The sequence below is a fragment of the Lasioglossum baleicum genome, chromosome 2 (genome assembly GCF_051020765.1).
Source record: "Lasioglossum baleicum chromosome 2, iyLasBale1, whole genome shotgun sequence".
Lineage (NCBI taxonomy): Eukaryota > Metazoa > Arthropoda > Insecta > Hymenoptera > Halictidae > Lasioglossum > Lasioglossum baleicum.
Window position 1 is genome coordinate 15,947,807 of NC_134930.1, and position 13,822 is coordinate 15,961,628.

At 37.6% G+C, this 13,822-nt stretch overlaps 3 protein-coding genes across 16 annotated transcripts in view; 2 read left to right on the forward strand and 1 right to left on the reverse strand.

Moving 5' to 3' along the window:
* LOC143218822 (elongation factor-like GTPase 1) overlaps positions 1-4,753 on the forward strand; it is a 30,786-nt gene extending 26,033 nt beyond the window's left edge. Inside the window, exons 5-6 of one of the 2 annotated variants that reach the window (XM_076444289.1) lie at positions 3,246-3,430; positions 4,565-4,753. In XM_076444289.1, the coding sequence (XP_076300404.1) occupies positions 3,246-3,430; positions 4,565-4,753 (374 nt within the window). Of the gene's footprint in view, positions 1-3,245; positions 3,431-4,564 lie in introns of those variants that run through there. The other variant, XR_013011178.1, reaches the window with a different exon arrangement.
* Positions 4,400-8,369, reverse strand: LOC143218909 (uncharacterized). Its single transcript, XM_076444494.1, has 2 exons — positions 7,525-8,369; positions 4,400-7,406 (listed from the first exon to the last, which is right to left on the reverse strand). Exons 1-2 carry the CDS (start codon positions 7,561-7,563, stop codon positions 6,069-6,071), a joined length of 1,377 nt encoding a protein of 458 aa, XP_076300609.1. The 5' UTR covers positions 7,564-8,369; the 3' UTR covers positions 4,400-6,068.
* Positions 8,100-13,817, forward strand: Clpx (Caseinolytic protease chaperone subunit). 13 transcript variants are annotated; one of them, XM_076444445.1, is made up of 8 exons: positions 8,100-8,320; positions 9,401-9,442; positions 9,544-9,675; positions 9,772-9,969; positions 10,045-10,193; positions 10,397-10,586; positions 10,814-11,715; positions 11,804-13,817. In XM_076444445.1, the coding sequence occupies exons 3-8, from the start codon at positions 9,606-9,608 to the stop codon at positions 12,053-12,055; spliced, it is 1,761 nt and encodes a 586-aa protein (XP_076300560.1). In that variant the 5' UTR covers positions 8,100-8,320; positions 9,401-9,442; positions 9,544-9,605; the 3' UTR covers positions 12,056-13,817. The 13 variants fall into 13 exon arrangements, with proteins under 13 accessions (XP_076300560.1, XP_076300568.1, XP_076300537.1 ...); XM_076444422.1 differs by lacking the exon at positions 8,100-8,320 and adding an exon at positions 8,383-8,666; XM_076444448.1 differs by lacking the exon at positions 8,100-8,320 and adding an exon at positions 8,383-8,610.
* The last annotated feature ends 5 nt before the right edge of the window (positions 13,818-13,822 follow it).

The following is a 13,822-nucleotide window of genomic DNA, read 5'->3' on the forward strand; positions in this document are numbered from 1 at the left end:
GCAGCACTTGCGACCAGGTTACACAAACACGTTCCTATTTCTCGGACGCGTTATTATTTCTGTAATTATTTATACAGTTTTAAAGTTGCATTCGTCGTCGACGAAGCATACGTTCTTCCAGCTATGTCGATCTTATTTCTTCAATTATTTATACAGTTTTAAAGTTGCATTCGTCGTCGACAAAGCATACGTTTTTCCAGCTATGTCGATCTCTTGCTATAGTCTTCCTCTAACCTGTTCTTCCTCGTCGCTTAACACTAAACCGACCGAGCACTAAAAGCGATTAAAATGTTTTACCTTGTAAAAATGACAAGGCTCTAGTTATTTAGATTCCGTGCAACTTTTATTACAATATGTGCTTGGATAAAGAAATTGAACGAATCAATTTCCATGTAAGCAACTTCATAATTTCAACAATCGTGAAATGGAAAATATAAAACCGGTCATTTGACCGGCAGTGGTGAGTTTACTGTTGAGCGTCTAGTTCTCAAAGCGAAAAAAGGCAATATTTCGCTGAACGATTAATTAGTATTCGACGTAATTGCTTGTCGAAACACACTCGTACCATGCGCAGCGGTTGCAGAAACGCGAACGGTATCCGAGAGAATCTTCAAAGCGAAATTACAACGTTATAGGAACGTATGGAACCTTTTGTTATACGAGTGTTTCTGTAAATGGCAAACATACGAGACATTCCAGGCTGTACACGTTGAACAACAACCGAAGAGGCGACACGGAGATTAGGAGACGGTAATCGATTCTATTACAAAATGATCAATGATGTATGCGAACTGTGCGCGCTTATATAACGTACATGTACGTTACGCGAGCAAGTAGTTCTTTCCTTTCTCTGGTTCAGTCTCGTTCATGTCGCTCAATGTCTTTACTCGCGTGTAAACTTTGAAGCAACATTCGAGCTTCTTTACCATAATGGCGTACGGTATCATAATCTCCAATAAAAATAATAATAACAACAAAATACGATTGCACAGTACCTCCAGAGGTGTAGCATAGAAATCGTCGAATGCTTCTCGAATATTAGCCAACAGCGAGCAACCTGTACAGGTAATTACGCCGATAATTAGTAATAATTACACTGCGGATGTCTATGCAAAATAAAAATGTTTTGCATTGATTGTGGGAAGCAGGAATAACATGTAAATTGATTTCATCCCTTAACGACTTTGTTATATTAAAAGCAACAACACAACATTCTTAAATTTCTTAAATCTTTTACTGTTTTATATTTCGCCCAACCAATTTCTTCATAAATGCACAAATATCCTCAGTCTAGTAATAATAATAGTAGCTGAAGGAAGAAAAAGTTGTATTCGAGAGATGCATGCGTATTCGAACGCGCACGTTTGAGGATCGCTGTTTCATTGATGGAGGCCACGATCCATTCACTCGTACTTTCTCTCTGTTCCTCCTCTGCTGTTGCTCTCTCATTCCCACGCTCTCCCTACCCGAATGTCTCGAGAAGCGTCCCGCTTCTCTCTCTCTGAGTCGATATATGCTCCTGAAAACAAATAAATTCGCCCAAATCGAGACCGATTCAAGTTCGATCCGATCCGATCTCGATGAAAATCTAGCGAAACGAACGATTCGTTTGGTATGCGGTATCCTCGGGCTGTCGCAGAAATGCACGCGATGTCCTCGAATCAGCTTGCCATCGTGAGTAAGCCTCGCTTCGTATGGCATACACAATACGTGTACATAGTTACCTGCTTACGATTGTACACGAGAAAAACGTGAATCGAACGAGCGTATTACGTGCGTCTACTGTGCACAGCTATCGAGTCAACTTGTTAGAGTCAGACAAGACCAGTTAACCCAAAGGATCCTTTTCCGAATCCTCACAATTCTACTAGCAAAGTAGCATGCTTTTGTCGACTGGAGGAATTCGATTGTAGACATAGACTTCTGTCGAACGTTCGAAAAACTCGACTCACCTCGCAGGAGAACCACTGAACGACATGAATGAATTCTTGAGGAAGGGAGAGGAACGTAACTTGGCAATGGGATTGCTAAGCAAGAGTACGTGTATACGTGTGTAGGGTGCGTTTGGCACTGGTGGGGGTAGAGTACTCGTACACGTACACGCATTTACATATACAAGCATAATACATAGAAAATTCTTGGAATCAGACCGGCTCCGACACCGGGACTACTCCGGGTGTGTATTCATTTTTTACAAAACTGTCGAATCAGTCTAAATACAATAGAATAGGTGCACGTGTACGCGCGTGCATTGTTACTCTGACGAAGACAAAAAACTTGCTTGTTGACAGAAATTAGACTGCGGATCTTTATGCAAAATAAAAAATGTTTGCATTGTTTGCAGGACACAGGTGCCAAATAAAATATTTTTCCATGTTTTAATTTAAACTGAAGCTAATACACCGCGATGTACCTAAAATCTTTTTAATATGACCACTGCTTTAAATTGTGCGTAGACACTTTTATCAAAAATGCATCTCAACTCCGCAGTCTAACAATAATATTCCGCAACGTCCTCGCCAGCACCGAAACTTTTGGCAGAATACTGTCGATTGCAATCCGAAATTAAACGATTAAGCCTTCACTCATTGCGTAAGGAACAGAGAAAAGAATTTATCCAAAACCTTTCCAGAGCAGAATTTCAATTGCGGTTGACGCAGTTTGCTTAATAACTGAACCGAATATTTTGATTCTTTAAAACCCACGAGCCTTTCTTCTACTCTTTCTCACAATGTTACTAACGTTCTCTTGTGTTCAATGTTGTAATGAGTCTCATAAGCAGACAGCGGATCTTTATGCGAATTAAAAATGTTCTACCTGATTTGCAATAAACTGGAGTGGAATAGAAATGGATTTTCTTTCTTAATATGTTTAATAGGTTGACAATAATATAACAGTATTTTTAAATTCTTCCGATGTTTTTACTGTTTTAAATTATACCTACACATTTTTGTCATAAATTTCATAAAATCCGCTGTCCGCTCGTAAGAGATTTCCTAATTAAAACAGAAACGAATATACACGCGAAAGCAATGCACAATACATTGCGTTCGAGTTTTCGGTTTTGTGAATTTTACGCATCGAATGGATCGACCAGGTTTTCATTCGTTGTTACTTACACACGTGTGTTACGTATTACGTGTACTGTATACGATACCTACTTGAAAATATTTCCGCTAACGGTCACGCTCCTTTCCGGACCATTGGTGCAGAGTCCAGAAAAGTAACGATCGATTGTGTTTCAGGGAAATTGTACGCCGTATTTGGAAGGAGACAAGGCCGTGTAATCGCCGCAGAGAGCGCTGGATTTGGCGGACAGTTTCGTGTGCTAGCAACGTTGCCTGTACCAGAGAGTTTCCAACTTGCCAGAGAATTGCGAACTCAAACGTCCGGGCTGGCTAGTCCTCAACTGGTTTTCAGCCATTGGGAGGCAAGTTTTTTCATACCGAGGAACGAGCGTTCCTCCGCATTTTTCCACTTTTCTCGATCGAGAACTGACCTCGCGTGTCGCTAACCGTTACTCCTATTCCAATAATTCATAAATACTTAAACGGAGCAACTTCCGATGGTTATCGAAACGAGTAATGCCGTGTTTGTTTCATGATCTTCTTTCATGTCGTATTCTATTCGGTTGGCAAGAAAGTAATTTCGGTATTTTAAAGTGAAATAAAAATATCCCAATTCTTTAATTCAAACAATGAACTTTAATCAATCATATATCAGATGATTGCATAAGTTCATGCCCGATTTTCATAAATGTCGCGAACTGTACTGCAAAGCGGAGTGTAAACAAAATTATATAGTCACCATTCTGTTCTAATTGTAGAAAAGAATGGTGACTATATTCTTGAAAATTTAACCATTGAATTTTATTTTCAAATCGGGCACGAACTTATGCAATCATCTAATATTTTCCATTTTGTTCGATGACCTTTTGCCATCTTTCTGGTAGCTTCATAATTCATGTTTTACCATTCAGGGAGTTTTGTAAACTTCGAAATAAATGGTAATATAATGGTACAATGTCCTGGCTATATGATGGATGTGACATCACTTCTCAACCAAGCTCCAATAATTTTTCATGTGTTACCAAAAAATGTGTGCAGCCTAGCGTTATCATGGTGGAACACGTGAAAAATTATTGGAGCTTGGTTGGGAAGTGATGTCACATCCATCATATAGCCCGGACATTGCACCATCAGATTACCATTTATTTCGAAGTTTACAAAACTCTTTCAGTGGTAAAACATTCACTAATGATGATGACCTGAAATCGCACTTGGATCAGTTTTTTGCCGATAAGGAGCAGAAGTTTTATGAGGGCGGAATTATGAAGCTACCAGAAAAATGGTAAAAGATCATCGAACAAAATGGAAAATATTTGATTGATTGAAGTTCATTGTTTGAATAAAAAGTTGGGTTTTATTTCACCTTAAAATACTGAAACTACTTTCTTGTCAACTCAATATTATCCTATGTATATAAGTATACGTGTATTATCATCACATGATATCGTCAATATCATTGATAAAAGTCAACAATGATTCATCGTTCTTCGTTACAGGTGATCGAGCAAGATCCTTATTGGACACCATCAACGGACGAGGAATATCTTCATTTCGGTGACAAAGCGGACAGCGAGAACAGAGCCAAGAAGTATATAGACGCGGTTCGTCGTCGTAAAGGTCTATCCGTCGACTCTCAGCTTGTTACGCACGCGGAGAAGCAACGTACTTTATCGAAAAACAAGTAACACGTTCTATCGGATGACGGAATACCCACCTAGCATCGGTTTACATGTATTATATAATTATACAATAGTACACATATACATACATAATATCTTCCAGTTATTTTTCAAAAAGAAACTGCCAATATACAGACTATGTCCACGTTAATGATATATTTTTTTTTTGTTACTCCACGAGCAGCGATTAAGCTAGCCTGTCACGAATTAAATCGTTTTAGTTTAAACAACAATCTTGCAAACGATTCAAGTTGTTGCTCGCGTATTGCTGATTTTTACCGTGATTGTTATCGGTCGATTTGTTGTAATTTACTGTCCTCTAATGATTTCCAAGCATGTAAATGTTTTACATGGGTTGTGCCTCGCATTCTGCCTGTCACTCAACAGAATCGCTCTATCGAAATCGCGACCAAAACAAATTCTTCTGTCCAAACAATAATTTACTTCAAGAAATATTTGCAAACTAATTTCCTACGTTTATCGAAAGCATAATCTTTTACGCCTCGTACGCGTCAGAAACGATACATGATAATACTCGATCCGTGTAAAGAATCGAAAATAATTCTATTTCCTGTGGAATCACCAAGGGAAAAGAAAAGGAAAGATATGAAAGCAGAAAAGAGAGACAACCGGAACACTGGGAAACGATCCGCAACATATCCAGTCATAGTAAACATGTTAGATGTGACGTTTAGGTGAAATTCATTTGGTAATCGTTTACAGACATCGAATATGTACCAACATTGAATACTCCTAATTGTATGTGTATGTGGGTAGATCATCAAAGTTCGTCGCTAATGTCTGATTCTACGTCACGCGATCCATGCTTTGCGACAAGTATTTACGTTTTATTTGATGCTCATTCAAAAAACTACATAATCTAAGTACGTGTGCACAGTGAAACGTCCCTGCATCGACCGTAACGAAATAAATTCTACAAAACTACCTCGATAATCGACCCGTCGCGTCGATCGCGTAACACGTTCGCTAATTAATAACGTTTGAAACGTTTATACAATATGTATGTATATTACGAACAATTGCTGCACGATCTATAAATGCGCGCATACGAAATATTCAAATCGGCGAAGATGTACTGGTAAACTATAATCGAGCGCTGGACGCAGTTACAGTTTACTTGCGACTTAGACTTGCGTCAATTAGATTGTTCGTTGTAAATGTCATAGCCATTTTGTACGATTTATAACGGAGATAGATATTTCAATAAAAACATCAATGAACCTGCGCCCTCAAGATTATAATTTACATATAAAATGAAATGAAATTTCGTTGTTGTTCAAACGTATCGTAATTTATTGAATTAATTCTCGTCGAATCGAATTTTTTTCCCTTGAAATCCTTGTTTCATCACGTCTTGTAATTTTTTCCTTGCTGCCCACGACGGATGTAGACTTTCATTTTCCGTGGACTTTGTATGGTCTTTCTTGAAACTTTCGTGCATATTTCGTGACGCCTCCTTGACCTCTGGAAATCGTTTCTTTTGCTCGCTAAACACCGCGCTCGTCTCCTTCGTGTTGCTTCGATGATACGAAACACCTTTGTTCCTTTCTGCTTGTCTCCTTTGTCTTCTGTTTTCTTGGGGCCTTTCGTACCTAGAAAACTCTCGCCTTACGTTTCTTCTCGGAAAAGTCGTGAACGTTTTTCTATCTACATCTCTAGAAGTAATATTCGAGTCTTCTGAAAATGTTGCAGCGTTTACATGTACCGCAACAACCTTATCCGAATTTAAAAAGAAGTCATCTGGTCTTGTTAATGCCACAGGCATTGGAGAAGATCGCTGCTCTTTATTCTCTTTGGGTCGATCGTCTATCTCAGATGTGTCAGATTCTTGTAAAATATCCGTAAATCTCTTGACCATAGCCTTTTTGCTTACAGCCTTATCCGAATTTAAAAAGAAGTCATCTGGTCTCGTTAACTCCTCAGGCATCGGAGAAGATCGCTGCGCTTTATTCTCTTCAGGTTGATCATCTATCCCAGGTGTGTCAGATTCTTGTAAAACATCTGCAAATCTCTTGACCGTAGCCTCTTTACTTACAACCTTGGTGATCAATTCTGAGCTCTTCTCGTTACCTTTAACGCTTTCTCCTTTCGACTGTACATCTTTTCTGTTTCGCTTTAATTTTTGCGGTGGCGTTTCTTCATCCACCACGTCGCTTATATTCAGTCGAGTATTTTTCGTGTGCTCGTCGTTGTCATTTTGATCATTTGGCGATCGTTTTGGATTCTTTTGGTCGTGTTCGCTTATAGAATTTTTCTTTTTCTTTTTCTGTGAATGCTCCTTTTTGTTCAAAGAAACGCATTCTTTACAGTTGGGAAATTTCTTTACAAATTCCAAGAGTTTTTCATTTAAGCATTTGTAACGAACAACTTTTACTATGGCTCTAGTCCTATCGTCTGTCTGTGAATTCTGCAACATACGCACCAAATCCTCCAGATGAATAATTCCAAATTTTGATATTTCATCATCCTTGGCGCTTTTCAACTCGGAAACCTCTCTCAAATATTTCTCCGCTTTATTCTTATTCTTTTCTGAAAGTTTCTCGTTGCCACGACTAGCACGCAGTCTCTTAGCCTCACGAACCAATTTGTTTATCACGCAAATGCGAGCTCGACGAACACACTGCCTCAATAAAACGATCTGAAAGGTCACCAAAACATGTGTCATTTGTCATGAAATTAAATTAGAAGAAAAGAAAGAATTAGAAAAATATCGATTGCCACCTTTCCATCGTGTTTGAAATATTGCGAAAGGTTACCTCGTTATTCATTTCGGTTGAGATTTTCGTCACAGTCATATTGAAACTTTGATAATTTTCTACATGAAATGTAACGATAAACTTTACAAGTTTCTTCGTAGCTGACTACACAGTATATTTGTATAGGTATACTTATTTATTAGATATTTAGACTCTAAAATCTAATGGTCTTAGAGTCTATCAGTCTATTCGAGAGTTTAAAGTTTCGAGTATAGAGTATATATATAGACAGAGAGGATATATCTTCTCTGATATAAACAGAGATAAAGTAGGGAGTATACACATGCACATATATAGAGCACGGTCAGGTATAACAGAAATAAACCAATCAGATACTTTCTTGAATTGAATACGCTACGCTTGAATACTTATCCTCTCTGTACTTATCTTATATTTAAAAAAATAGGTTCGAGTGTATATACAATATGTACTGTAAGATGATCGAGATAGTACTGAATGTAGAACCGCATCGTAGATTTGTACTAATTTAAAGAATATGTCAAATCAGAAAATATTTCTTAGCCTTGGCCAGACCAGAGAGGATCTATATATATTATATGCTTAGTAAATAAGGTTCTGTTACACGCTAAAAGATGGTGTATATAGGTTCTGTTTCAAGCTAAAAGTAGGTCTGACAAAAGTGGAGGGAAAAAACCCCGGGCGTCTCATATCCTCTCTGGCCAGACCTTGACAAATTAGGCAAATGCTTACATATATGACCGAGTACACATTGTACGATCACATTCTGTGTTGTCCAGTGTTGTCTAAATGGGCGCCCTCGAGTGATCGTGTATTTGTATGTAAACATACTGACGTTTTGTTATGTAGTTGGTAGAAACGTCATTTTGTCAAGTGAGCGTGCATGTAAGGAAGAAGGCGAAACTTCGTTTAGAAAATTGCATGCACATACAACCTGTTCTTTCGTCTCAAGTCAACATAATGCCGTTGAATTAACTCAGTGACTGTGTTCATGATTATTCGGAGAGAATCGAACGTTAGTGAGAGACGTGAGAGTAGCTATATAGATTCTGTAACCGTGACTGATCGTATATACACAATACACATGTACGTGCTGTAAATGCATGCGTATGTATATGTATACATATTCGCCACGTATGTAGTTAGGTAGATAGTAGATACAGGTAGATATATCTACGTGCGTATACACAATAGTATTGTACGAGTGTCAGAAATTTTAGTGTTTTTAGATGTTACATTGACATGGAGGTAAACTGCAATAACCTCCACTACCAGTAGGTGGTTGTGTTTTAGTACATTTTAAGATCGATACATATAACAAAAACAGTTGTATAGAAAAATCGTTGAGTGACCTTGAATCATGGTCAACCGATTGTTGAATCTTCTAATCCGATGTGTCAGACTTTCGTGTCTTTAAATTAATACGTTTCTTGATTTCGCTCTCGATAACACATTAGCAAATCATTATTTGGGCGACTCGATTTGTTACGCATTTTGTGATAAATATGAATGAATTGTGAATAATAACGAACGATTTCTGCGCTAGTGTTTATTCGAAAGGTTAGTATTTTCGACGCTTCAGTGTTTTCGTTCAACTTCGAGCTTCCTGAGAGTTTATTTTTATAATGATATTGCGCTCGTGTCCATATTTTGATTTCCTAATGCATATATCACACCTTCAACCTTTCTGTGAACGCCAAGTGACAACGTTATACATATGTAGAAAAAGTCTTTTATCTTCCTTGAGATTGTATTTCTTCGTTCTTCGTTCTTCGCTCTTCGTTCTCCGTCCGATGATATCGACTGAAATTTTCTGACATTTTCGTTCGGTATTTTTTAAGTTTGTTAGAAATTCCATCAATATTTACAATTACACGTAATGTATTTTATTTTTCAGTCAATGACTACGTAATTTCCGCAGTGTGTGCTGTTTCTAAATGTAATATAAATTTTAAGATGCTAAACTGTTTTACCATATGTTTCTTTAACCCATATTTTAATAGTATATTTGTTTCTCTAATCTTGTTCTGTGATTCATAGGTTTGGTTTCAAGTGATTTTGCCAATATCGTTTTCACACCATTCAAATATTTCTGAACAAGGATGAGTTGCGTACGTTGTTGTTTGATTAGCGCTGGTCGCATTGCATCTTCAAATCACATAGCCAATCATGGTAAGGTTTTAATACTATTTTCAATGCAGGCAGTAGTAAGAAGGAAAATAAACACATTGTATTTCTATGCGAATAATTAATCTTTCTCTCCGTTAGTTCATAAAATTGTGAGAGTAGCTGTAACTAGATCTTTGACGCTCAGTAGTACCTTGAGCAAAGCACCTACAGAACCAACACCACCCAGCAAGGAAGGTAGCGGTGGAGTATCCTCTGTGGGTAACGGCGGAGGAAAAAAAAATACGCTTACTTGTCCAAAATGCGGAGATCCTTGTACACACGTAGAGACTTTTGTGTGTAAGTAGCAATACCATTATACGTGGAATCATCGATTTGAACCAGGAGTGTAAAAGATTTTGTTGTGTTCGTTAGCATCATCGAGATTCGTAAAATGTGAAAAATGCCACCATTTCTTCCTTGTACTCTCGGAGATAGATTCGAAAAAAAGCTTGAAAGAAGCACTGAGACCAGACGAAACGAAACAAGGATTTTATAGGAAACCACCGCCACCACCAAAAAAGGTAACGGTTTTCTGGGCAAATTGGAGAGAAAACATACTCTTGAAAAATAAACTCTCGTTTCTCTCGGTGGTAGATTGATCTTCTATCTAACGCTTTTAACTACTGGAAAACCCCATCTTTGAAAACTGCATCCTTGCAATCCTAGAAATGAGTCTACTCCCTTACCAATGATATAAACTTACCGCTGCTTTTGTTGTTCTCAGATTTTCGAATACCTAAATAAACACGTTGTGGGGCAAGAATTTGCTAAAAAAGTACTGAGCGTCGCTGTTTATAATCACTATAAACGAATCTACAATAACCTGCCTGTACAGAATGCGATGCAAGGATCCACAAATTCAACTGGTACACAAGATATGAATCATCCCTTCACTCACAGAGGTCTTAAACCACGTAAATAACAATTTCCCCATTTTACATATAATCCCGTAGCAAGAGCAATAAAACACAACTTGTACTAAATTCAAGTTCCAAACAAGCAGGCAGATCATTAAATTTAAATAATTCGTTTCTATCGTATAGATATAGTATAATAATTAGTATATATATCTAGACATACATAGAAATATGTACATGTTGTAATGACGAGCAAAACGAATCCCTTGTCTCTTTTGTTGCAGACTTGTTACACATTTCTACAATCGGAAATTCGCTCGGTGTTGGATTTCAACAGTTTCCCCCGGGAAACGATCAAAAATCAAGCAATAATCAGTCAGTTCCGGGTTCGGACATTTTGGATAGTAAACAGCACCAATTGAAATTAGAGAAAAGCAATATTCTGTTGCTGGGGCCTACCGGTAGTGGAAAGACGTTGCTTGCGCAGACGATAGCTCAGTGTTTGGACGTGCCTTTTGCTATTTGCGACTGTACGACGTTAACGCAAGCGGGTTACGTCGGCGAAGATATAGAAAGCGTGATAGCAAAACTCCTCCAAGATGCCAACTATGTAGTTGACAGAGCGCAAATGGGTATCGTATTTTTAGACGAAGTCGATAAGATCGGTGCTGTTCCTGGCATACATCAATTGCGAGACGTTGGCGGAGAAGGTGTTCAACAGGGGATGTTAAAAATGTTAGAGGGCACGATTGTGAACGTACCCGAAAGAAACAGTTCCAGGAAACTACGTGGCGATACGCTGCAAGTCGACACTACAAATATCTTATTTGTTGCTTCTGGTGCCTATAATGGTCTAGATCGGTTGATTTCACGGCGAAAAACCGAAAAATACCTCGGATTCGGCGCAACACCTTCTTCCGAGAGTCCTGGAAGAAGAGCAGCTAGTTTGGCAGACGTTGCAAATATGTCACCTTCAGCGGAAAAGGATAACCAGGAGAAAGACTTTCTACTACAACAAGTCGAAGCGAGAGATTTAATTGATTTTGGTATGATACCAGAATTCGTCGGCAGATTTCCCGTTTTGGTACCGTTTCACACACTGGACAGAGATATGTTGGTTCGAATTCTAACCGAACCACAAAACGCCATGGTACCTCAATATCAGATGTTATTTTCGATGGATAAGGTATGGGATACTAATACATACATACTCTATACGTGTAGATTGTAGACACGTAATACAAAAGTTGTAATTTTCTTTGTGTAATTCACAGGTAGAATTAACTTTCACTACAGACGCTTTACGCGCGATAGCCACGCTTGCGATGGAAAAGAAAACGGGTGCAAGAGGTCTTCGAGCTATTATGGAATCGCTATTGCTAGAACCAATGTTCGAGGTACCAGGTAGCGATGTAATGTCTGTTCATGTAACCGAAGGTTGCGTACAAGGACAAGACAAACCACAGTACATTAGAAAAGGTGATGCTACCGAGGAGGAGCTCCAAGCTCAACATATACAGAATTGATCAATAATTCGCTCAAAATTTAGGCCGTGCGACAGATTTCGAATGTTTTCGGGTATACGCGTATGAAATCAAATGCAAAAAGAGTACGATTTCTTCGACGTGCATTTTTTTAAGAAACGAGATTCTCATATTAAAGACGAAAGATGAGTACAATCAATTTGAGAATCAAATAAATCTTATACATATGACGTATGTATTCAAACGTGTTCAAACTTTTGTGTTCAAACACAAACGTTGAATATCTTTCAATTTCGTATTTGCACGATTTGAGATCGTGCAAACGGATATTTCGACGGAGACGGAGTCGGTTTCTTTACTCCTAACTATTCGTGTACAGAGAATTGAATTTGACAAATTATCATTCTCGGTCGCTTAGACTAAATATATATTATCTACATCGAGGCCAGAAAATTCGTATTTGTGTCCTTTACAAATATATCGTTCGTGCATGAATTTTATGAAACATTGTTTCTGTTATAACGAGTAACGAAATCGATCAAGTTTGTACGGAAAAAATGGCAAAACTTCAACGAAAGTAAAATACATTGTTGTTTCGTCTTGTTTGTTTGACATTTATAATACCGAAGAGAAGTAACTTTTCAAAATTGAATAAAACATTATGGACGAAAACGAACATTTAAAAGTCAAAAATAATATTGTGCCTGTAGGTAATCAAAGAATTTTGTAACATATTGTATATAATGATAGTCTAGCTAAATCGATGAAATTAGAAATTTAGGAACTGTATACTGTATATCGTAGTTCTGACATTTCTTTAATTCAGATGTATGTGTGTATCGTGTAAATTACACAGTACTTTTTAAGTTAGTGTTGCATTGTCAGTGAAATGGTCGTGTAGCACCAATCGCGCGAGGTATGGAGTAACGTTAATCGCAACTGATAACACCATTTTCCAATGTCGTGCAGAGGTCGGTGGTGTGCCAATAAAATATTATTGAAAGCGCCAAGATAAGATAACTACAGAATCACAGAATTTACTTATAGATCGAGTTTTTATGTTTCGTTTTTATATGCACGATTATCGCCAATAGATAGGTAAGATTTTACCTATTATAATATATACATAGTTCAAAGCAAACGCAACTTGTTCATTTTGCACTTGAAATGTTCTACATACATATAGGGATTGCTCGTGACGTGTACTATTGACCGTTGTAATGTTTGCTGGACAAATAATGTAGAAGAAAATCTATTTAAACTATTGCTTATGGACGAAATCATCTTACTTATCTGTGGCAATAATCTTATATTGTAAAATAAACATGTTTAAATTTTCATAATACTCTGCGTTAAGGGAATTTGGTCTACAAGCCCGGCCTCAATATTGCCTCTAATAACGATTACAAAATGTCGCCACAGCAAATTCTGTACGAGCGCAAATATAACAGGGAATGCCTATTGGCATACCATAGAGGCAATAACAATGAAATAAAAGCAACAATTTAACACTAATTGAAAAATTGCTGTGTGTGCGATATACACGTGTATATAGAAGAAAGGCTGTGTAACATACAATGCAAGATGGAGAAAGTTAAACGGAAGATACAGCAAGTAAACACTACGGAACAAGATCAGATACTGTTTCATAGAATGTATGCTAATTTATGAGAATTGACGCATTCATTTTTTTATTAGTAATAAATTAAATGTAAAAGTCTACGTATGAACTACAAAACACTTTTTTTGTCTACCACGTTCTTTGTTTCTTGCTAACAATAAGCAGTGTTCAGGTTTAATTGATCGCAT